General features: G+C 32.0%; 1 protein-coding gene across 2 annotated transcripts in view; it reads right to left on the reverse strand.

Annotated features, from left to right (window-relative positions):
* Zpbp (zona pellucida binding protein) overlaps positions 1 to 27,243 on the reverse strand; it is a 92,338-nt gene that overhangs the window by 20,293 nt on the left and 44,802 nt on the right. For both annotated transcript variants that reach the window (XM_076864567.1, XM_076864559.1), the window contains one exon: positions 16,443 to 16,620. In XM_076864567.1, the coding sequence (XP_076720682.1) occupies positions 16,443 to 16,620 (178 nt within the window). The remainder of the gene's footprint in view (positions 1 to 16,442; positions 16,621 to 27,243) is intronic.

Genomic DNA, 27,243 nt, shown 5'->3' on the forward strand with positions numbered 1-27,243 from the left:
AGAAAAATAAAACAATTTGCCAGCAGCATACTTTCTCCACAGTAACTGCTCATGAAAATTCTTTTAGATGAAACAAAAAAGAGGGAAAATCTTCTGGGAAAAAAAGAAGAGTGTAAGCACCAGTAAACTTCTGAATAGTTAAAGAAGACTATTTGTTTTCCTTCTCTAGTCCTTTAAAATAGGTGAGATTCCTTTAGTTCAAAATACAATACTGTTTGGAGGATTTTTAAATATTATATGAAATACATATAACTAAACAAATAGTGCAAGGGCAGTGATACATCAATGAGTATGTTTTCTACATTTTATGTGAAGTTGTGCAATATTAAGTCTAAGTAGACAATAAAATTATAGTATGTATAATTTATATCACAACATACAAAAATATAAAGGAAAATTAAATAGATTTAAAAAAACTGAAAAGCTATCATATATTAAAAATATTCAGAAACTATTAAAAAGCAGCAAAAGAGAACCAAAGAACAAAGGAAACAAATAGAAAACAAAAATAAACATTTTAAAATTCAATTTTAAAAAAGCAAGACTCAAGTATAATCTTCCTACAATATATACAGATAAGCTAAAAGTAAATGAAGTTAGGAAAAGCCTTATCATGAAAATAGTCGGAATAAGAATTTGGGAACCACTATACTAATAGTAAAAAGAAAAAAAATCAAGCAAAAGAGCAATTTGTCATATTGACAAAATGACCAATTATTCAGGAGAATTTAAATAGTTTTAAATCTCTATGCACCTAATAACAGTTTTAAAATGGAAGAAGCAAAAACTAACAGAATAAAAGTTTTAAATAAATAAGTACACTATCAGTAAATAGATTTTAAACTAGTAATTACTTTCATCTGCTTATATTTATAAAACACTACCTTCAGTAACTGCAAAACACCCTTTTTTGGGGATCAGTTATGGTATCTTCACCAACATAGCTCATATGCCATGAGTTATAAAACCAATCCAATTAAATGTCTTATGAATATAAACATAGAGAACAATGAGACACAGGTTGAACATCTCTAATCTGAAAATCAAAAATCTGAATCTTTTTGAGCATGTATGTGATGTATGTATGTGATGCCACAGTGGAAAATCCACACTTGACCTTGTGTGACAAGTTGCAGTTAAAACTCAAATATACTAAAAACACTGCAAAAAATCAACTTGAGGCCTTGTATGCGAAGTACATATGAAGCATAAATATATTTTGTGTTTAGACTTGGGACCAGAGTTCCCAAAGACATCTCATTTAGTATGTAACAATTCCACACACACACTCCCCAAAAATTCCGAAGTCTGAAATACTTCTGTTTTCAAGCATTTTAGATAACTTTTTTTTTAAAGAGAGAGAGAGGTAGAGAGAGGTAGAGAGAGAGAGAATTTTAATATTTATTTTTTAGTTATCAGCGGGCACAACATCTTTGTTTGTATGTGGTGCTGAGGATCGAACCTGGGCCGCACGCATTCCAGGCGAACGTGCTACCGCTTGAGCCACATTCCCCAGCCCCTTTAGATAACTTTTAATCTCTGAAAATATTTTTAATTTTACTACAATGAACATAACTCATTGAAATTAATGGGATGAATATAAAGCACCATTTAAAATAAATTTAATGATTATGCATGTTGATATTTTAAAAAGGGATGCTTTAGAAGTCATTACCCATAAAGAAATTCAAAGAAATATACAAAAATTTCCATGAATTTTGCAAAATAGCAAGAGGCAAGGCCAATGAACTAAAGCAATAATATTTCTAAATAACAGTTTGATCAATTGCAAACCAAAATTAAAACCACTACTTAAAGTAGCTATCTACAAAGTAAAATTAACTAGATAAGAATCTATAAGACATATATGATGATAACTGTAAACTGCTAATGAAAGAACACTTAAATAAATGGACAGACACTATGTTCATGGATTAGAAGACTTAAGATAGTAAAATAATCAAATTTCATAAATCCTAAATTGATCAATTAACATACATGCTATCATAATTTCAGAAAGATCTTTTTTAAAAAATACAGATATATTGGGCTGGGGATGTGGCTCAAGCGGTAACGCGCTCGCCTGGCATGCACGGGGCGCTGGGTTCGATCCTCAGCACCACATAAAAATAAAATAAAAAGATGTTGTGTCCACCAAAAACTAAAAAATAAATATTAAAAAATTCTCTTTCTCTCTCAAAAAAAATACAGATATACTTATTTTAAATTTCCTAAGGAAAGCAAAGGGATTAGAAGCTGGAACAGGAAACAGCATCATAAGAGGAAAAAAATGATTGGAAGAGATCAGTCCACTGGTCTTAAAGATTTAATAGGAATAATAATAAAGACTGTGTTATTAATAAAGGGATTACACATAGATCAATGGTACAGACTTCTAAACTGGTTAATTACAGCCAGTATGGAAGGATAAAATAACACCAATGCTACAGAAACACTTTGAGATAGTACAGTAGGAGGAAAACAAAGCCCAACTCATTTATAAGACCAACATAACCTTAATCCAAAAACATTACAAAGACATACTAAAAACTTAAATATTCTATTTTATAAAGGTATAAATATTAATAAATAAAAATAAATAAAATAATAGCATGTAGGGTTTATATCAGGAAAGAAACATTGATTCAACATTAGAAAATCAATAAAAGCAAATAATACTAATAATAAAGAAGAAAAATCATGAAAGTATTTCACTAGATACAGAAAAGTCACTGAGAAAATTCACTATTCATGATAAATATTTAAGAAAACTAGGAAACTGCTTCAAACTGACAAAGAACATCTAAGAAAATCTTACAGCTAACATAATTAAAAATTAAAGATTTATTTGTTTTATCTCTAGTACTGGAACAGGGCAAGAATGGCTTTTTTTCCCACTTCTTCATAACACTATACTAGAGAATTAGTAATTAAAATAAAGCAAGTAAAAGAAATAAAAGGCATGGATAATAAAAATGAAGTAAGACTGTTAATCAGATGATAGGTTTATTTAGGTAAAAAATAACTATGAATTCTAATCATTGAAAAACAGTATCATAGTATCCAGGTTGTTTAAAACTCAACTTTATTCTTATAAACTAGCTGGAAAGTTAAATCATTAAAACAATTCTATCTAAAATACAGAAAATAAAATGTAACATCCTTATGAGTAACCCTAGGAAATGGATTTGTTAAAATTGCACGCTGAAAACTTAGAATGTCCTTGAAATAAATTAAAAATAATTTCCAAAACTGGAGGATCACCATGTTCAGTGTTAGAAGACTAAATGTGTTGAGATGACAATTACCATTAATTTTGTATCCAGAGTCAATAAAATCAAATTAGAAATTGATATGCTAATGCTAAAACGTATACAGTAATTCAAAGTACAGAGAGTAAACAAAGCAATTTTTAAAATAAAAGCAAAGTTGGAAGATTAACCTATATGATTTTAACAGATGCTATATAAAGCCATAGTAATCAAAACACTTAGGCATTTGTGAAATGATAGACGTATAGATGAATACAGCGGAAGTAAACACATACAAATATGTTTAGCTACATTTCTGACAGAAGTAATACAGCATTTTAATGGAGAAAGAAAAATCTATACTCAATAAATGGTGCCAGATAATTAGGATATGATGACATTTATGGTAAAAAAAAATTACCATCAACTCTTACAACAAATAGAAAAATTAAATCAAAGCTGGTCATAGACCAAAATGTACAATCCAAAACTACTATTCAAAAATACTGGAGAAAGCCCTTCTGAATTTAGAGTGGGAAAAGATTTATTAGAACACAAATACATCATTACAGAATAAGGAATTAATAAAATGGACTTCTCCAACTTTTTCCTTTGAAAACAAAAATGCAAGCAATAATCTGGGGAAAATATTTATAGTATATCAGAAAAGAATTTTCTCATATTAAGACTTCTTACAATCAAAGTGTGAAATATGATATATCAAGAACTATGTAATGTTTTGAACAACCTACAATAAAAATTAATTAAAAAAAAAAGAAAAAAGAAAATAAGAAGCCAAACATGCCTGCAACTCTGGTATGAAAAAAAAGACTTCTTACAAGCTAATAATTTTATGATAATCAACTTTTTTAAAAAATGAGAAAGCTATTTGATTAGAGATAGTGCAAAAGAAGTACCAAGAGTCCTGATAAACTTGAGAAGGTGCTCAAAATATCTTATAGTCAGGAAAATAAAAATTAAAACCACAAAAAAGTACCATAACAAACATACACCAGAATTGCCAAAATTAAGAAGACTGACAATACCTAATGAACTGGAAAAGATTTTGAGCAACCAGAACTTCTAGCTCATGTTTGAGATGACTTAATATGAAATATATTGCCACATTAAAAATGATTTGGTTTTGTTTTTTATGAAGTTAAACATACACTTACCATATGACCCAGCAATCACAGTCATAGGTATTTTCCCAGGAGAACTGAAAACATATGTCCACACAAAGACTGGTACAGGAATGTTCATAGCAGCTTTATTTGTAATGGCCTAAAACTGGAAACAACCCAAATGTCTATCATCAGGTGAATGGATAAATAAATAAAATGTGGTATAGCCATACAATGAGATACTACTCAGCAATAAAGAGAGGAACTATTAACACATGTAACAATATGGATGAATTTCACAATCAGGCTGAGTGAACAAATTCAGACAAAGAGTATATATTACATGACTCCACTTATAGAAAAATTTAAGAATGTATGCAAATCTAAAGTGATACAAAGTATATGAATATTTGTATGGGACTGAATATTGAGGAAGTTCATGAAAAAAGAGCATAAGCAAAGCTCAGTGCATAACACATATCTTGGCCAAAGTGATTGTTTCATCAGTATATATACCTCAAAGCAATTAAACTGTAGAAGTTCAATATGTAATTAACTGTATGTCAATGCTGTGCGACAAAGAAAGCTATAGGAGTCACTTCAGGTAAAATTTTATTTATTGACAGATTATCATGCAAACATATTACTATTTACCTGTTAAAAAATTTTAAGTGTGCAAAATAGGATTAAAAAATACCAAGACAGGGAAAACAATGAAAGTATTAAATATATGAGAGGAGAGTTATTTAAATTTTACATGAGTCGTTTAAGAAATGGAATGAATCTGACCTAACTTTCCTATGCCATCAGGATTTTGCAGAAACAGCAAAGTCCATTCAAAAATTCATATAAAGGACTTCAAGATGTGGGGCCAAAAGAGGAAGCATCCTGTTTTGATATGTGACCCAGATCTCTCCTAGTCAGAATATAACATCTCAGAGAGTATGAGAGGACCCCTATCTAGTGGATTTTCACAGAAATCAATAACACTCTGACCCCCGTCCCCATGCAGAAATCAGAGCCTCTGCATTCAAGTAGGACTCTGGACTCTGGATCCAAAGTCTGCAGAGTTCTAGCTCACACATGGCTCTCAAGTGGCTTAGCAGAATCACCTATCAGCACCTCTGCAGAACTCCAGACTGTGATCTGTTCCCACACAGGACAGTTGGCTGCTATCTATCCAAAACACAAGGCGATCGCCCAGCTCCCCCAACCTCACCAGACACCCTGGCGCTGGAAGCAGACCGACTCCATCTTGGAAAATCTTTCTCGCCATATTTGGGGGCGTGACTCTCAGATTAGATCTCCATCTGAGCAGGTGCAGTATTCTCACCCTGGTTACCTATACTATCCTGAGGGCAGAGACAGCAGCTTAAAACAGATAACCCCACCTACTGGATGAGAAGAGAAGCAGGAAAGAAACGGATCTCTAAACTAGCAACAACCCTGGTTTCTTCTTTCGGGTTTTTGTTTTCTTCTTCTTCTTCTTTCTCTTCTACCCTTCTGTCCTCTGGCCCTCACATCCCCAACATATGTAAAACCAAGAACTTTGCATGAAATAGGACTTTGAGGACTGAGTCACCTGAATAATATACTATAGAGGAGTTGCATAAGCCCCCCCTTTTTCCTCTTTTTCTTCTTTTTTCTTTCTTTTTTTCCCTTTTTTCTTTCTTCTCCATTCACCCCCCCCATATTTTACTATTTTCACATCTTGTATTTTTCTAAATGCATATGTGTGTGTGTTTTATGTACTCTACTATCGGCCCATGTACTTGCCTACCCTAAAGTACTTCGTGTCTATTCCCTTGCGACTAACTCTCTTCATTAGATTTCTCTTTCACATTTCCTAAGATATATTAACTATATACCCTCACATATTTCCCTCTCCACATATCGTCCTATGCCTGACCCCCAGTTCATTGTCCACTGCCAAAAACTGTAAACCTTTTTATGAAACTACTGTTTATATTTTAAATAAATAATAATGAATCCAACATTCCCGGACATTGAGACTAAACTGTAAATGTCTTCATAACAACAAATTGTTCTTAGGTGATGTATTGTTGATATTGGGATCTATTAACATTGTCCTTCTCCACAAAGGAGAGATCTTGGAACCCTACAAGAGTACTACAAATCTATAGGGTAAAAACAATAACACACCAGACCTACGGAGCTAGAAAGGAAGACACACGAGCAACATGAAAAGACAAGGGAAGAAAGTACCACAAACAAATCAATATAACACATCATTAGAATCATTGGCAGCTACAGCAGAAAAAATTACAGGAAAAGATTTCAGAATTTACATGGTTAAAATGTTCTGTGAACTCAAAGAAGACATAAGAGAACAAATACAAGCAGTGAAAGATCACTTTGACAATGAGCTACATAAACAAATCCAAGAAGCAAAAGATCACACCCCAACAGGGAGACAGAGGTTCTAAAAAAAAAACAAAACAAAACAGAAATCCTTGAAATGGAAAGAAATAAAAAAGCAAATTAAAAGCTCAAATGAAAACATCACTTGGAAGATACGGCATCAGACACTGAAGATAAAATATATCATCTTGAAAAGAACATAGACCACACAGTGAAAATGGTAAGAAACTATGAGCAAAAAAGATCAAATTTAAGAGTTATTGGAATAGAGGAAGGCATAGAGGTCCAAACCAAAGGAATGAACAATCTATTCAAAGAAATAATATCAGAAAACTTTCCAAACATGAAGAATGAATTGGAAATCCAAATTCAAGAAGCGTACATGATGCCAAATGTACAAAATCACAACAGATCCACACCAAGAAACATTATAATGAAAATACCCAACATACAGAATAAGGAGAGAATTTTAAAAGCCACAAGAGAAAGGAATCAGATTAGATGTAGGGGAAAACCAAATCGGACAATGGCAGAGTTTTCTGAAAGCTAGAAGATCCTGGAACAACATATATCAAGTTCTGAAAGAGAATGGGTGCCAACCAAGAAGCTTATACACAGCAAAATTAAGCTTTAGATTTGAAGATGAAATAAAAATTTTCCATTATAAACAAAAGTTAAAAGAATTTATACTTAGAAAACCGGCACTATAAAACATTCTTTGAAAAATATTCTATGAAGAGGAAATAAAAAAACAACAATGAAAATCAGCAGAGGGAGGTACTACACGAAAGGAAAAACTAATCAAAGAGGAAAACCAAGTCAAGTTAAATAAAAAAATAAACAAATATGGCTGGAATTACAAACCATGTCTCAATAATAATCCTAAATGTTAATGGCTTAAACTCACCAATCAAAAGATAGTATAGCAGATTGGATTAAAAAAGACCCAACAATATGCTGCCTCCAGGAGACTCATCTAATAGGAAAAGATATACACAGAATTAAGGTGAAAAGTTGGGAAAAATCATACCACTCACATGGACTGTGGAAACAAGCAGGGGTTTCCATCCTCATATCAAATAAAGTAGACTTCAAGCCAAAATTAATCAAAAGGGATAAAAATGGACATTATATACAGCTCAAGGGAACCATACACCAACAAGACATATAATCCTAAATATATATGACCCAAACAATGGTGCAGCTATGTTTATCAAACAAACTCTTCTCAAGTTCAAGAGTCAAATTGACCACAACACAATACTCTTGGGTGACTGTAACACACTTCTCTCACCATTGGATAGATCTTCCAAATAAAAGTTGAATAAAGAATCTATACACCTCAATAAACTTAGACTTAACTGAGATATACAGAATATTTCAACCTGCATCAAGCAGATACACTTTCTTCTCAGCAGCACATGGATCCTTCTCACAATAGATCATATATTATGCCATAAAACAACTCTTAGCAAATACAAAAAAGTATAGATACTACTATGCATTTTATCAGATCATAATGGAATGAACTTGGAAATCATCGACAAAATAAAAAATAAAAATTCCTCCATCACCTGTAGACTAAACAATATGTTACTCAATGAACAATGGGTTGCAGAAGACACCAAGGAGGAGAGTAAAAAATTCTTGGAGGTAAATGAGAACCTAGACACACATATCGAAATCTCTGGGACACTATGAAAGCAGTACTAAGAGGAAAATTCATTGCATGGAGTTCATTCCTTAAAATAAAAAAAAAAGGTCAAAGAACAAATGACCTCACAGTACATCTCAAAGCCCTAGAAAAAGAAGAACAAATCAGCAGCAAAAGCAGTAAAAGGCAAGAAACAATTAAAATCAGAAATGAAATAGAAACAAAAGAAATAATTGAAAAAAACTGACAAAAAAAGTTGGTTCTTTGAAAAAATAAACAAAGTAGACCTACCCTTAGCTAGGCTAATAAAGAGAAGGCAAAAGAGAACTCAAATTATCAGCATATATGATGAAAAAGGTAATATCACAACAAACACTACAGAAATACAGAGGATAATTAGAAATTATTTTGAAATCTTATACTCCAATAAAAGAGAAGACATTGAAGGCATCGACAAATTTCTTTAGTCATAGGATTTGCCCAGATTGAGTCATGAAGATATACACAATTTAAACAGACCAATATCAAGTGAGGAAATAGAAGATGCCATCAGAAGCTTACCAACCAAGAAAAGCCCAGGACCAGACGGATATACAGCCGAGTTTTACAAGACCTTTAAAGAAGAACTACTACCAATACTCTACAATTTATTTCAGGAAATAGAGAAAGAGGGAGTATTTCCAAACTCATTCTATGAGACCAATATCACCCTGATTCCAAAACCAGGCAGACACATCAAAGAAAGAAAACTTCAGATCAATATCTCCAATGAACATAGATGCAAAAATTCTCAATAAAATTCTGGCAAATTGAATACAAAAACATATCAAAAAGATTGTGCACCATGATCAAGTGGGATTTATCCCAGGGATGCAAGGTTAGTTCAAAATACGGAAATCAAAAAGTGTAATTTATCACATCAATAGACTTAAAGAATCATAAGATCATCTCAATAGATGCAGAAAAAGCATTTGACAAAATACAGCACCCCTTTATGTTCAAAACACTAGAAAAACTAGGGATAACAGGAACATATCTCAAAATTGTAAAGGCTATCTACAATAAGCCACAGGCAAACATCATTCTAAATGGAGAAAAATTGAAGGCATTCTCTCTAAACACTGGAACAAGACAGGGATGCCCTCTTTCATCACTTCTATTCAACATAGTTCTTGTAACACTGGCCACAGCAATTATAAGTCCAGAAGAAATCAAAGGGCTATGTATAGGAAAAGAAGAACTTAAGTTAGCACTGTTTGCTGACTATATGATTCTATACCTAGAAGACCCAAAAAACTCTACCTTAAAACTTCCAGAACTAGTAAATGAATTCAGCAAGATATAAAACCAACACCTATAAATCAAAGGCATTTCTGTATATCAATGACAAATCCTCCGAAAAGGAAATGAGGAAAACTACCCCATTCTCAATAACCTCAAAAAAAAAAGACACTTGGGAATCAACTTAATGAAAGAGGTAAAAGATCTATACAATGAAAACTACAGAACCCTAAAGAGAGAAATCAAAGACGACCTTAGAAGATGAAAAGATCTACCTTGCTCTTGGATAGGCAGAATAAATATTATCAAAATGACCACACTGCCAAAAGCACTATACAGACTTAATGCAATTCTGATCAAAATCCCAATGGCATTCCCCATAGAAATAGTAAAAGCAATCAAGAAATTCATCTGGAAAAATAAGAGACCCAAAATAGCTAAAGCAATCCCTAGCAGGAAGAGTGAAGTAGGTGGCATCGCTATACCAGACCTTAAACTATACTACCTAGCAATAGTAACAAAAACAGCTTGGTATTGGCACCAAAAAAGACTGGTAGACCAATAGTACACAATAGAGGACACATAGACTAACCCACAAAATTACAATTATCTTATATATAGACAAAGGTGCCGAAAACATGCACTGGAGAAAAGATAGCATCTTCAAGAAATGGTGCTGGGAAAACTGGAAATTTATATGCAACAAAATGAAATTAAATCCTATCTCTCACTATGCACAAAATCTAACTCAATATGAACCAAGGACCTAGGAATTAAACCAGAGACTATGCATAGAAGAAAAAGTAAGCCCTAATCGTCATCACGTGGGATTAGGTCCCAAGTTCCTTAATAACATTCCTATAGCACAAGAAATAAAACCAAGAATTAATAAATGGGATGGACTCAAACTAAAAATTTTCTTCTCAGCCAAAAAAAATCTATGAAGTGAATAGAGATCCTAAAATTTGGGAGCAAATTTTTACCCCTCACACATCAAAAAGAGCACTAATCTCTAGGGTATATAAAAACTCAAAAATCTAAACACCAAAAAAACAAATAACTCAATCAATAAATGGGCCAAGGACCTGAATAGACACTTCTCAGAAGTGTCAATCAACAATCAATCAACAAATATATGAAAAAATGTTCATCATCTCTAGCAATTAGAGAAATGCAAATCAAAACTACTCTAAGATATCATCTCACTCCGGTCAGAATGGCAGCTATTATGAAGACAAAACAACAGTAAGTGTTGGCAAGGATGTGGGGGAAAAGGTACACTCATGCATTGCTGGTGGGACTGCAAGTTGGTGCAGCCAATATGGAAAGCAGTATGAAGATTCCTTGGAAAACTGGGAATGGAACCATCATTTGACCCAGCTAATTCTCTCCTCGGACTATACCCAAAGGACTTAAAAACAGCATACTACAGGGACACAGCCACATCAATGTTTATAGCAGCACAATTCACAATAGCTAAACTGTGGAGCCATCCTATATGCCCTTTAGTGGATGAATGGATAAAAAATGTGGCATATATACAATTTTACTCCACAATAAAAGAGAATAAAATCATGGCATTTGCAGGTAAATGGATGGCATTGGAGAAGATAATGCTAAATGAAGTTAGCCAATCACCAAAAAACAAATGCTGAATGTCTTCTCTGATATAAGATGACTGACTCATAGTGGGGTAGGGAGGGAGAGGAATGGAGGAATAGATGAATTCTAGATAGGGAAGAGGGGTGGAAGGGAAAGGGAGAGGGCAGGGAATCAGCAAGGATGGTGAAAGGTGATGGACATCATTATCCAAAGAACATGTATGAATACACGAATTGGGTGTGAACTTACTTTATATACAAACAGAAATATGAACAATTGTGATATATATGTGTAATAAGCATTATAATGCAAAAAATAAGTACATGTATAAAGACAGGAATAGGCATGAACATACTCTATATACAAAGATATGAAAAATTGTGCTGTATATGTGTAATAAGAATTGTAATGCATTTGCTTTCGTGCATTTAAAAAAATCAATTAAAAATTCATTTGGAATCTCATGAGACCCTAAATAGCCAGAATAATCTTAACAAAGAACAAGTTAGAGGACTCCCGCATCTTGGTTTCAAAATTTACTACAATGCTACATTGATTGAGACAGTGTAAAGATGGGGACATATAAACCACTGTAACAGAATAGAGAGCTCAAATCAAACCATTCAAATAATTTCAACTGATTTTTAACAAAGAGGCTATGGGTAAAATGTAACCTTTTCAACAAATGGTGCTGCAATAAATTGGATATACATATGCAAATTAGTTATACTGTACCCTTACCTGTATCAGACATACAAATTAACTCAAAATGAATAACATACCTAGAGTTTTAAGGCTCAAGCTTTAAAACTTTAGGCATAAGAACAAAGTTTCATGACATTAGATTTGACATTAACTTCTTGGGTGTGACACCAAAAGAATAAGAAATAAAAGAAAAAATACATTGGACTTCAACAATATTTACAACTTAGTGAATTTCAGTGTTTAAGGTATAATCAAGAGAGTTGAAAAAACAAAGTATGAGAGAAAATATTTGCAAATGATATATTTGATAGGGCATTATGTCAAACTCATGGAACTCAAAGTAAAAGTAAAGACACTTAATTTTAAAACCAGAAAAAAGATTTCAATAGAAATTTCTCTAAAAAATATATAGAAATGTAAAATAAGAACATATAAGATTGCTCAGTATTTATCAATCATTATGGGAATATAAATAAATACCACAATGGATAACACATCCCATTCATTAGAATAATTTTAAAAACAAACAATAACAAAGTGTTGGGAAGGAGATGGAAAAAATTGAAACTGTTGTGCATTACTCATGATAATATAAAATGGTGCAGCCACTGTGAAGAATCTGGCTTCTCCTAAAACTACCATTGGATCCAGTAACTTCACTTTTAGATATCAAGGCAAAGATGTGTACAAGTAGGTACTGGGACAGAAAACTGTATACCATATTTCATCACAGCATTATTCACAAGAGCCAAAAGATGGATATGACTCAAATATCCATCATCAACAGATGAATGGATAAACAAACTGTGGCATATACATGTTCAATCTTAAAAGGAATTCATTTCAAATGCATTCTACCACATGGATGAACCCTGAAAGTATTTTAACTGAAATAAGCCAGATTCATAGGACTACAAGATTCCATTTATCAGTTACCTAGAGTAAAAAATTGAAAGAGACAGAAAGTAGAATAACTATTAGCAGTAGGTGAGAAAAGAGTGAATCTAGTTACTATTTAACTCAAGAAGAGTTTGTTTCTGGGATGTGAGAACATTCTTAAATTGATGGTGATGATGGGTGCACAATTTTATGAATGTACTTTATACCTCTGAATTTTACACTTGATTAAAATGGTATCTTTCGTTGGTATGACCTCAACCTCTATGCATAACTGCAAAGCTCTAATTTAAAAAACATACTAAAAAATGTATATTTAATGTTTTCCTTCCCAAGAGTAAAAAAGGAGCAGTGTTCCTTGAGATACAGCTGAGGAAAGGGTTTGGGCAGGATAATTAGAATACAGACCTGGAACATCATACAGTGCCATAAAATAAGAAAGTGATCAAGAAATAAAAGCACACTGAGTAAATATACAATCTCACTTCGGGGAATGTGCAGTGGCAAAACTTGGATAATTTGAATAATATAATAAATAATTATAGCAATGGATTACAACAAAAGAATACATTCATAAGCTTATATTGATAAATAAAAATAAACTAGAGAGAAGATAGCTGTCCTTTAGAGAATTACATTCAAAAACATGTAATGATGAACATAAAAATTGGTTGCTATACTTGGATCAGCAGTACTTCTCAAAGGTTCATGTGCTCAAAGACTGGTCCCCAGTCTGTGGTGCTGCTGGGAGATGGTGGAACTTTTGAGAAGTAGGGCTAGTGAGAGATATTTAGGTCATTTGAAGTATGTCCTTTCGGGATACATTTGGATACTGGCCCCTTCCCGTCTCTCAGGCTTTGTAATATCTATTGAAGTGAATAGGCCTCTTCTGCCCTGAGCTCTTGACACAATGTACTACACATCACTAAAGCCAACCAACTATGGAGTGACACCTCCAAAACTGTGAGCCAGAATAAACCTTTCCTCTTTATCAGTTGATTATCTCAGGTATTTTGTGACAGTGATGGAAAATGGATGAATAATTACCACTAGGGCAAAATAAAACAAAGAATTATCATAAGAAGGAAATGTCACTGGATGCTAAAATTCGTGGGCAAAGTGTGATGAATATGCATATGTTTTTATATCTCAAAGAGTTTCCCAATGAGAAATTAATTTTAAAAAAGGGATAAAAATGAAAAAAATTGGAAGATATGACTTTAACTCATCAAAGTGAACATCATAAGTAATAAGATGTTTAAATAACACATATCTCTTGAAATGACATTTGGAAAGGGACATATCATGTGAAGTATTATTGCCCAAAATGCATAAATTTGAACCTAATCATGAGAAAACTAGATTCAAATTGAGATACATCTTACAAAATAAATCTCCTTGTGTCAAGGTCATGAAAAGCAGAAACTCCAATTGATTATAGAGATGCAAGCAATGTAAATATCATATCTTATATTGAATCTTGGTCCTCAAAGGACATTATTAGGAATACTGGCAAAATATGAATAATTTTTATAGTCTAATCAGTTGTACTATATTAATGTTAATACCCTAATTTAATAATAATAATAATAATAATGTTATTAAGGTGTTAAAATCAAGATACGTGTAATGAAGGGTATATAGGAATTCTCTTTAAAATTTTTGCAATTTTTCTTAATTTAAAAATGATTTAAAAATAGAAAGTAAGAATATCAGGTGCCTAAATATAAAGCTAAGTAAAATATCTATAAGATCTCTATAAATATAGTATCTTAATTGTGGTAAGTTTAAATGAAAATGTATAAACACATACATACAGATACACACACACACACACACACACACACACACACCACATATAGGACACAAAATAGAAATACAGCATAATCTCCTGCTCCTTTAATTTTTGAGAGAAGCCTTTCTTGACAATCTAATTAATGAAGCACTAACCTCAACCTAGTTACTCTCCAGAGTGGTTTTTCCCCATTTGAACTCCTAGCATGATCCATTTTTCACCCTTATTTGCCCTCTTCCATTGTACCTGCTTAAAATAAAGTTAAACATAAATTCTTATTTTCAGATATTCTTTGGTCATTTGGAATTAGTCTTTTGTAAAGTACTTATTCAAATCATTTGCCCTTTATTTTGGTTTTGTGTTTTTAAAAATATTCTTAATATGTTATGGGTACTAATTTGGGGGGAGACAAATCAATTATGATTTTTTTACCATTCTCTGGGATTATCTTTTTTCCATATGTTTTAGTAATTTCTTAATATTTTATAGATTTTTAAATATTAGTTATACATGATAGTATAATAGAGGAAAGGGGGTAAGGGAGGAGAAGAGGAAGTGAGGAAGTGCTCAGGAGTGATACTGGCCAAACTATATTATTATACTGTGTGTATGTATCAATACATAACAACAAGTCACATCATGATGTAAAGCTGTAATGTACCAACAAAATAATGTAGAAATAAAATAAAATTTAAAAAAAATCAAAATTCCTCGAGATGTAAATATTTTAATAATTTTAATTTAGCATTAAAGTCTTTACTGAAAACAAATAGAATTGCATATAAATAGAGAGATAAACTACTATGTTCCACTTTCATTCCTTGTTATTTCTAGCCTTTTCTTTATCCTTATCTGTGCTACACTGATACACAATATCACTATTGTCAAAATAGTTACAAAGTTTCCATCTGGAAGTAATTTATTTATTAAATTTGTGTTGTATTTTCTAAGACAATTTTAATACATTTTGTCAAATTCCATATAGTTAAACAAAAACAATAGAAGAAAAAAGTAATAAAGCAAAATCTAACCAAACAAAAGTAAAAAGAACACTTGGTGCTCAATTATATGAAAAGATTTTTAATCTAACTTGGATAAACAGGAGAACAAATTTAAAAAGATGAAAAAAAGGTACTGACTTAGCAATATTAATAATAGGAAGATTTTAAGACTAGAAATTAACTGACCCATTCAATTCTTGATAACAAAAATGCAAATTCTTTTAATACAAAGGCAACCACTTTTATAGAATTCCTCTATAATAAAGATGAAGACAGATGAATGTCAGAGAGTGACTAAGAACCTTTAGTGCTAGTATCAAAAGTCAGAAAAAAATTATAATAAAATAATTCAAATACTTATTTCTAAAAGGAAAAAAACCCACAAAATTCCCTACCTACTCTAGACTACACAAAATTAAACTCACTGATAACAGTTTCTAACATATATCATTTGGTTATATCTAGGGTAAATAACTCTAAAGTAACTTATGACTATTATCTTTGTTTCTTCCCAGATAACTGCCTAAAGCCATTGAACCTTTGCTGTCATAGTAATACCAAGGTCAAAATTAAGCCAGCTTTTTTCCTTTACATCTTAGATTCACACACCCTCCTCAAACATACTACCTTGAAAATTTAAAAAAACATACAGCTGACAATAAAAAAAAAACTGATAGACATTCACTTAGGCATAATGAAATAAGTGAATTTTTATCAATATACAACATGAAATCATAGTTCATTACATACCACAGCATTCAGGACATTTTGGATGCTTCAGGGTATTCATTCCATACCCTGGAAAGCAGCGATTGATCCAAACCATTTGGAGAGTACCTTCAATGTAGTATATTTCAGGCAATGGATCTGAACGTCTGCCTAGAACTTCTACTTGTTGATTAAAAAATCTCTCTATGAGATTTTTAGCCTAAAATAAAAATAAAATATGAAAAAATATTAGCCAAAAATAAATATAATTTTAGAACAGAGAAGACAGAGGCAGGATAAAACAGCCTCAGGTGTTTATTTTATCTTGCACTCATAGGATATGAATACAATAATAACACATGTAAAACTAAAAAGATGTCACCTATATACCTCCAAAGGTACTTTCTTAAATAACACAAAGAGACCATTTGAATATATAATCAAACATTTTGTTCTCTTTGAATTTTTAGTAGCACATAGAAAAAACATCAGAGAAAAATCAAGATAGTGGCTTGAAATTGAATGTATTCTATGAAATTAAACATAAAGGAATATATTTTAAGAATCATTAAGAAGTATATTCTCTGGCACCCCCTTCACTCTTTTCAAAAAGAAAATTAGGTTTAAGAACAAGAGAAAATTCAACACCTATTACAATCTTTAGGTCTGCATCTAAAAAATAAGTTTATAAAATATTTAGGAGATCATTCTGTTCTATAATTACCTTTATGTTTGTAATATATTCTAGCTTAACTCATGAATCAAAAACAAGATTATACTTTTCTATAAGTGATAAGATCTGTACAAAAAAAACATGAAGCATGGTTATGATTCAAACCCTCTATAGTTAGTTCTCCTCCATTCTGCCACACTAACTTTCACCCACAGTCCAGTCAGAAGCACAGAGAACAGGTTCATCTATAACCACTAGTGGTACACTTCAACTTTTCTGAGTTCTTTAAATATTTTGTAAAGTACATACTTCCATGAAAACTTCTATAATAACAAATAGTTTTTCAACACACTAAACTGATTGTAAATATACAAGTCTTTTCTATTATTCAATTACTTCATAGCTTTTCACTGTTTAAATGTTATTTTTGTTATTCTGATAATATGGGGGAAATCCATTGATTTTTACTTGATCAAACACAAATTTTATTTAAATACATACTTAAGAATAGATGTGAATGCTTATTTAACTAATTATATTTAAATGTGAAAATACAATTTGTAAGTTTCATAGAGACACATTCATAAATCATTCAGCTTCCTAAAATCCTATACAAAAAAGAAAAAGAAAAAAAATTAAAGAAAAAAGAAACATCAATGAACTGCTAGGTGCAACTCAGGAGGCTGAGGCAGAAAGATCACAAGTTCAAGGCCAGCCTCTGCAACTTAGCAAGACCCTCAGAAACTTAAAAAGGACCTATCAAAAAATTTTAAAATAAGAAGGACTAGGGATGTAGTTCAGTGATAAAGCACTCCTAGATTCAAGTCCCAGTACCAAAAGCAAAATAAAGCAATGATCTTAGAATTGAGAAAATCTGGTAGATAAAAATAAAAGTATTGTTCCCTATTTTCCCTCTAAAAGGAAGAGGAGGATAGATCTCCCAATATAAATGAAAAGAAGGTCATAAATTTTGTAAATCACTAACTTAACATTTTTATATTGAGTAGGGTTAATAATTAGGACCTGAAATTATTAGGACATAGGGTTAGCAAGCAGTACAGCTGAAGAAGTCTATGAGTTGGATAAGGATTCCAAATGCAAAAGTAAACTTACTAAACCAATCTGGATGATTTAAGAACATAATTATAAAAACAATCTCAATAAACTAGTAATCTTGTTTAAGTGATAATGAATATGACTAAATAAACAAGAGATTTACCAGTCCACTCTATTCCTCTTGCTACCCCCAAGAAACTTTATAGAAACATATATAAAAAGAATATGTTCTACAACAACTGGTCACTGATCACAGGACTGAAAAAGCAACTGCTGCTATTTCAAAAGTGAGTAGTAGTTAAAACATGTGCTTTTGTATGGAGAAGTTGAACAAATAATATTAAATACCATAATCTTCCACTGGCCATGCCAAGTATAGACAGTAAATAAAATTAACTAGAAAGGTTTCAGTATTTACTCTAGTTTTGTCAAACCAACTTAGAAGACAACTACCTAGTTCTGGGTAGGGAACAAATTATACATTATACAAGATCAGAGTCTAACTTGAGTTATAATTCCACTGAGTGAGAACTAATATACACAAGATTTACAAATATTAAACCTATATAAGAGTCCTTTGGACACCTTTGCGTAATTCCTGTATTTGGGAATTCCTGGGGAAAAATGATTATATATCTCCAAGTGTGATTAGAATTAATACTAAAAAGTAAAAAGAAGTGGAAGCTTAAAGGTATCTTGTAAGAATAAAAAAGACATGTAAATTTTCATAAAATAAAACAAATGATCTTGATTCTCAGGAAATGAATGAGAGGTAATATGTCCAGATATAAAATGTCTCAATGGAGAACTGCAGAAAACAATTATAAAAACTCAAAATTGTCTCTTTAATGTTAGAAACATCAGAACAGGGATAATATGCTCAATTATGAGTGGATCAGGCAGAGATCTCTGAGACAGAGGTAAGTTTAAAAGCCGAACCAAAGATTTGATGAAGAAAATAAAGGGTTAAAAAACAACTTTAATTTTATGAAAGTTAGAATATACTCCTATCAAGTATAAGTACTACAGGATTTGAGGAAAGAAAACTTCCACATTGTAATGTGGGGACTACAAAATCCTGAAGCAAAAAACAGAATCCAGTCTTTACCAATGGATGCCACTGAAGTGGTGGTTGTTGCACATGAACTGAAACTTGCATTTTAAAAAAAGGCACTTAAGAAGAAAAATTAAAGAAAATTTATTATTTATATTTTGTAATGATTAGATATCTAAGCTGATGTATTAACATTTCTTAGTAATATATAGCTCATCAAAATAGATAAGGAGTGAACATGGAGAAAAATATTTTAAAATACAGGAAGGTACTTCCATTTCTAACTAGGTGGTATACCATGTATTTTGAGAAATCTTTGTGCTAAAAATGACCTATTTGAACACAACAGAACAATCTTGTGTAGACATATTTTTACAAAGAAATAGAAAGAGGAAAGATAGAAGATAAGAAGGCAGGAAGGGAAAAAGAAAGGGAGGGAGGTAGGGAAAAAGAAGTAGAAAGCAAGATAAAGAGGAAGAAAAAGACTTAAGAGCTATAAATGAGAAGAAAACTACAAACCTAATAGTAGCTGTGTCCCTAATTCATTTGATGTCAATCTCAGTATTCCAAGGTGTTACAATTTTATCAGCCTAAAGAAAAACGGAGAAAAGCCTTAAGCCTGTAAAAAGAGAGTAAGACTCTAAGTAAAACAGTGGACATGAAAATTTTTTCAGTTACAAAATTGGGGGGGAAAAAAAGGAAAGCTCTCGGTGTCAGCTGGGGTGTAGGATGGTGAAGGAGGAGGTGGGGGAAAGGTGAAAAATAGAGGGATAAGGGAACCAAAAACACCTCTGTAAATTCCTACATAATTGTCTGCTTTCAAGTAGATTTGAAGTTTTTCTAACAGAAATTCTAGGCCAAAAAATTTACATAAAAATTGCCTTTGCTTGAGAACAACCCTGGAGCACTAGGGAAATAGGAACATGGACACTTGATGAAACTGTACAGAAATATACACATGCCTAGACCAAACCAGCTATCTAGCAATAAAAGTCTAATACTCATAACTTCATCCAACTGAATTATGAAGAACATGATAAAATGAAGAAATAACCAGAGACAACAAACAGCCAGATTAATACAAGATAATGAAATGTAAGTTTTATAAAAATGATGTAAAGCATGTTTTAAATATAGACATAAAAATGGAATAAAAACATGAAAAAGTAAAATTATATCATAAAAGAGAAAAAAGTATATATGAACAACAACAACAAAAAAAAAAAAACCTGCTTAAAAATTCAATGGACTAACTGGGTACAGTGGTATACACTTGTAATTCCAGCTCTAATGATCTCCCTTTTACTTTCATCACAGGGCAAAGTGAAAAGAAAAGGGAAGTACTAGGAAATAAAACTGAACAAATTATGTTATATACATGAATAATGAATATGTAACAACAAATGGCACTATATATAAAATTATAATGCATCAAAATGATCTTAATAGTGAACAAAAAATAAAAATTCTAAAATAATAAATTTACCTGAAGAAAATTCTTCAAAAAATTCAATGGACAGACTAAACAAAAGTAGGTCCAAATGAGCTAAAATAATAAAATGCAAGAAGTATGTGAATTTTTTTTTCAGAACGCAAAACATAACTAGGAAAAAACCATAGAATAGTATGAGAGAGATGGAGAAATCAATAGACAATTCAAAATAAAATGATTAGAAATTCCAGAAATGCAAATGGTGAAAAGGCAATTTAAAAAGGACTCTGGCTGAAATTCTTCTTGAATTGAGGAGAGCAATTTTTCTGCAGAAATAGGAAGCATGATAAATTCTAAAAGATAATGACTAGAAAACAAAGGACCTGAATGCAAGAAGGAAAGAAAAGCAAATAAACACATAAAATTATGGTTTAATATAAGAAGTCAATGACCTACTGAAATAACTTTGATATCAAATAGAAAAAATCAATAAAACAGAACTAAAATACTAGAAAACAACAATTAAAGAAGAAATCAGATCACGAGTTAAAAAAGGCATTTAAATTCCTTGCATTTTTTAGGAGGATAAAATAAACTAACAGTACTACTGTCAAGTATATTTGTTAAAACAAAGCCAAACCATTTAAAGAGTAAAAAAGAAAAGAAAACCCTGTAAAGCACAGAAAAATAAGGGAAAATTTTATTTTAGATCCATACAAACAAAAATAGTTAACACAAAGAACAGAAAACCACAGTAAATGATATGTGATAGAATGGTAAAAATCAGTCCACATGGAGCAATAAGTATGACTTATTGAGACCTTGTCTCTAAATAAAAAATAAAATGAAAGGCTCAGTGGTTAAGCACCCCAGGGTTCAATCCCCAGTACAAAAATAATAATAAAAAAAGAAAGAAAGGAAGCAAGCAAGTGGAGCCTGAAGATGGCAGAGGAGACATAAGCAGGAACGTCCAATCCCTCCATAGTCCATTAAGGAAGTAGTGAAAGAACAGCTGACCAAGAGAGTCACAGTAATAGTACCTTAACAACCTTCCTTGGCTGCAGGGCAGGAGGTGATGCTTCTGCAGCACAGGTTACCTACAGAGAGGTCACAATCACAAGTTCCAAGCTTAGCAAACAGCCACCAGGCTCTATATTCCTTTAAAGAAAACACTATAGAGGAAAACAAGTGCACAGCATTCTATAGCAGTCAGAGAGATGGCCCTGAGCCCAGCATCCTGTGCTCCTACACCCAACAGAAGGAGCCAGCAGACGCAATACAGCACCCCAGCACCCTCTGAGCATGCAGTCTCAGGCCCCTGGGTTGATGTACAAGAACCGGGTGGTGAGAAATCCATAGCAACCAGTGATGAAGCTCCTGTGCCAGCACCTCTAGGAGGACCCCAAGCTAAAGATTAACTTGGTTTAATACTATAGTAATCTAAAGTTTAGTACTAGAGCAAAGATGATATATTGGTCAAGAAACAGAAGACAGTCCAGAAATATTACATATGCTCAGTTTATTGTGACAAAGTTGTGAAGGTTAAGTCAATGAGAAAAGAACAATTTTTCAACTAATGGTACTAAAGGAATCCAAAATTCACAGGAGAAAAATTAACTTCAACCCTTCTTTACATCATACACAAACACTGACTGGTCTATGGCTCACAGAACTAAATACAAAAGCTTTACTTGGAACTAACATGGAAGAAAATCTTTTTTCCCCCTAAGAATTTTTCAGGTCTTTAATAAATTAATGTTATGGATTGCTTAGGTTATAAGACTTTAAGGTATTCAGATCTGGTTATGTCCCAGAGGTAATAAAAGGTCTAATGCATGGTGTAGACTGCTACCTAGCAAAATTCAGAAACTATTAAGTAGTTCCTCATTTGAATGTTATCTGTCTTATCTCCTTTGTCATAAGGATCTGACTTCCTCTAAAATGAATGATTTAAAATAAGGTACTTAAAAATTCCATACCAAGTCATAATAGTTAACAAACACTATTCAAAAATGCCTTCTAATCCTCAGTTTCTCCTTCTGTAAGATGAAGGAGTTGGATAAGTGTTAGTGCCACAGGCCAGACCTTATCATGAAGGACTGAAGTTATAGTATAAGGAGTATAAAGGAGTGAGGTTATATATAGTATAACCTCAACAGTGAGGAGGGTGAGAGGGGAACAGAGCTACTAATGTGATTAAGCAGTAGTAGGCAAGAGTAATGGCCTCAAAAGACCCAGTGTCTACAAGGAATCATCAAGACTTGAAAGTCTGTTTTTGTAGTTTGATCTGACAAGTATGTACTTGCTATAAATTTATGTACAGAATTAAATATACCACTAATTAATTTATAAACCATAATAAATCCAATCATTTCCTCTCACCAGCAGATCTTGCTTTGAAAAACATGTACATATGCAAATTTCAGCAATATCAGAAATTTCATTAAACCCAAGTAGAGTCATAATTCATTCTAGAATTCAATGATATGTTTGCAGAATCACTTAACTATAATCATAGACAACTATCATAACATCTTTGCAGGGCAAAATTGTTGTTATTCACCAGTGAGAATAATTCAACTGCACACTCTGCAGCTTTGGTAAAGGCACTCAGCAAGTTCTTTTCACACAGAGCACCATTACAATTGTTTCTTCCTATTTTACACAGCAATTGTCTCAAAACCTGGTATCAAAATATTTACAAATCAAGTGAACAACAGATAATCAACAAAGACTGAGACCAGCAGTGCATAAACTTATGCAAAGAAGAAAGTGGCCCATTCACAAGCTGATAAAATTGAAATTTTTAAATACAAAATTTGTTGCTGGGGATTTCTGGAGTAAATCTCCCAGGCTCCTTGCCCACACAGTGCTAATGTCACTCATTTTCATGCTTGAACAGTGAAATTAGAGCAGCTAGCCTGTAATTCTCAAACACCATCCATAATAATACTAAATATGAATGGTATCAATTTCCCAGTTAAAAGACAGAGATTAGGCGGGTACAGTGATGCACACCTGTAATCCTAGTGGTTTAGGAGGCTGAGGCAGGAGGATTGCAAGTTCAAAGTCCAACTCAGCAAAAGTGAGGTGCTGAGCAATTAAGTGAGACCCTGTTTCTAAATTTAAAACGTACAAAATAGGGATAGGGATATGGCTCAGTGGTCAAGTGCCTCTGAGTTCAACCACAATCCCCCTATCGACCAAAAGACAGAGATTAATATAATGGATCAGCATTGGAATATTACTCGGCCTTAAAGAAGAATGAAATTATGGCATTTGATGGTAAATGGATGGACCTTGAGACTATCCTGCTAAGTGAAATAAGCCAAATCTAAAAAACCAAAGGCTGAATGTTCTCTCTGATAGGTAGACACTAATGCAATAAGAGGGTGGGGAGGAAGGAAAAACAAAAGTTCACTGGATTAGATAAAGGGAAATGAAAGGAAGGGAAGGAGATGGGAATACAAAAGACAATAGAATAAATCAGACATAATTTTCCTATGTTCATATATAAATACATGATCAGGGAAACTCCATATCATGTACAACTACAAGAATGAGATCCTAATTAGAATAAATTATATTCTATGTATGTATAATATATCAAAATACATTCTACTGTCATGTGTATCTAAAAAGAATAACCAAAAATATATATTTCTTTAAAAACCCATAACTGATTTAAAAAGAAAAGATCCAATCATATGCTCTTTGCAAGATCTCATAGGTAGGAACACTCACAGGCCGAATATATAAGGATGGGAGCGGGGAAAAGCCACACACTAACAGAATCTCAAAACAAGCCAGAATATCCATTCTCCTATCTGAAAAAGCTGATTCTAAGCAAAAATTAATCATAATAAGATGTCATAAAAGCTAAGACAAAGAGGGCCATTTTATTATGGTAAAGGGAATACAAAGAGAAGAAATAATGACAATGTATATGCAACAAATGTCAATGCACCTAATTACATTAAAAAATACTTCTTGACATTAAATCCTAGATAGACCACAATACAGTAATAGTGGGAAATTACAACAAACATCACCAACAGGCAGATCACCAAGACATAAAAATCAATAAAAATGAATCCAACTTAAATAATACTATAAATCAAATGAACCAAAGAGATATCTATAAAATATTCCACCCAAAACAGCAGAATTTATTCTGTTCTCAGCAGCTTATTGAAGCATCTATAAAACAAACCATATTCTAGGTTACAATGTTAAGTTTTAGCAAATACAAAAAAGAAAACTTATATAATTCCATGTATCACATTGGAAAGAAACTAGAACACCAAGAAAAATAACAGAAATCACACAAATTCATGGGGATTAAACAATATTTTAAATTAAGAATGATTCAAAGAAAAAATAGGAAGAAATCAAGAAATTATTAGAAACAAATGAAGACAGAGATACAACATATCAAAATTCCTGGGACTGTGTGAAAGAAATACTAAGAGGAAAACTGATTGCATTGAGTGCCTACACTAAAAGAAAATTAGATTCCAAAAATTAAACATCTTGCACCTCAAAGTCTTAGAAAAGAAGAACAAACAAATTCCAAAATCAATGGAAGACCAGGAAATAATAAAAATCGGAGTTAAAATTAATGAAATTGAGAATTTAAACAACACAAGATCAACACAACAAAGAGTTGGTTCTTCCAAAAGACAAGTTATATTGATAAATCCTTAGCCAAACTAACCAAAGAAAGAGAGAAAAGACCCAAATCTACAATATAATTAATCACTTAAACAGAAATAAGAACAAGAATCATACGATCATCTCAATAGATGAAGGAAAGGCCTTTGATAAAATACAGCAACCATTCATGTTAAAAAAAAAAACACTGGAGAAACTAGGGATAGAAGGAACTTATTTCAGCATTATAAAGGCAACACATGACAAACCCAAAGACAATATCACACAAAGGGAAATACATACTACAAACTTCCTAAAACATGTTCCTGATCTGTATGCTGAAAATGCAAAATGCAAAATGCTAATACAAGATGTATTAGAAGACATAAGAGTCATATCATGTTTGTAGGATGAAAAAAATCAATATGCATATGCAATAAGCCAAAATAGGTTTAATGTAATTCCTACTGAAATCCCAGAAAATATCTTTCAGGGAAATACAACCATATTCAAAATGTATTATAAAGAGGTATTGACCCTGAATAGCTAACTAGAACAGTGTTGACAAAACACTTATACAGTGGAATGAGTAACTACCTGTTATTAACACTTAGTATACAACTAGAAAGAAAATAGTTTATAGGAATATAAATTTTCAAAATGGTTTCTCATGATCTTCTGTATTTCAGAAGTGTCTGTGGTAACATCTCATTTCTTATCTCTAATTCTGTTTATTTTTAAAAACAATGACAAATTTCTGGACACAAATGACCTACCCCAATTGAACCAAAAAGATTCAGAAAACCTAAACAAACCAATATCCAGAAATGAAATTGAAACAGCAATTAAAAGCCTACCAACAACAAAAAGCCCAGGACAAGATGGATTCTTAGCTGAGTTCTATCAGACATTAAAGAAGAACTAACACACCAGTCTCCCTCAAATTATTCCATAAAATTGAAATTTCCCCTGAAATTAATTCTAAGAATCTAGTATAACCCTGCTACCCAAATCAGACAAAGACACATATAGGACACATCTAGGAAACCAAACACCAATGCTCCTGATAAACATACATGCAAAAATCCTCAACAAGATATTAGAAAACTGCATTTAAAAAACCTATGAATAAGATAATACACCATGATCAAGTAGGTTTCATTTCAGGGATACAAGGTTGGTTCAATATATGCAAACAATAATAAAAACTGATCTCATAAAAATTAAAAACTTCTTGGTAAGAATTCATGTGAATATGAGGATTACACAGCTTACAATGTAAAAAAAATTACAAATAAAACATTTCAAAGAGGACCATTACCAAGAAGATATGAAGAACCCTCTAAATCATCAATTTTAAAAAACAATACAATGAAAAGATGAGCAAAAATATTTAACAGACATTTTACCTAAGATTTTGTAGGTGGCAAATAAACATGAAAAGAGGATTAACATAATAAACCATTAGAGAAATGCAAATTAAAACCATAATGGAATATTAGGACAAAACTAGAATAAAATACTGATAAATATAATGCAGATTTGGAGGGCATTTTTCAATAAAATCAGAAAAAAATATTGATAAAATTTAATATCCATTTATAATATACTCCAGTAAATGGGAATAGAAAAGAATTTCCTCATTCTGATAAAAGGCACTTATGAAAACTAGAGTGAACATCACACTCGATGGAGAAAGATTAAATGCTTTTCCCCTAGGACTAGAAACAAGAAAAAAGGTCCATGCTCACCACATCTATTCACTGTTATACTGCAGATTCTAGCATTCAAACAAGATCAGACAAAGAAATAAAAAGCATAAAAATTAGAATGTAGTAAAAATGTGTCCATTTGTAGATTACATGATGTATTATGAAAAAAATCCTAATTAATCTATAAAACACTGGAACTAACAAGTGAATTTAGAAAGTGGCATGATATAAGGTTAGTATGCAAATATCTACTGGAAACTGAA

The sequence above is a fragment of the Callospermophilus lateralis genome, chromosome 1, assembly GCF_048772815.1.
Source record: "Callospermophilus lateralis isolate mCalLat2 chromosome 1, mCalLat2.hap1, whole genome shotgun sequence".
Taxonomy (NCBI): domain Eukaryota; kingdom Metazoa; phylum Chordata; class Mammalia; order Rodentia; family Sciuridae; genus Callospermophilus; species Callospermophilus lateralis.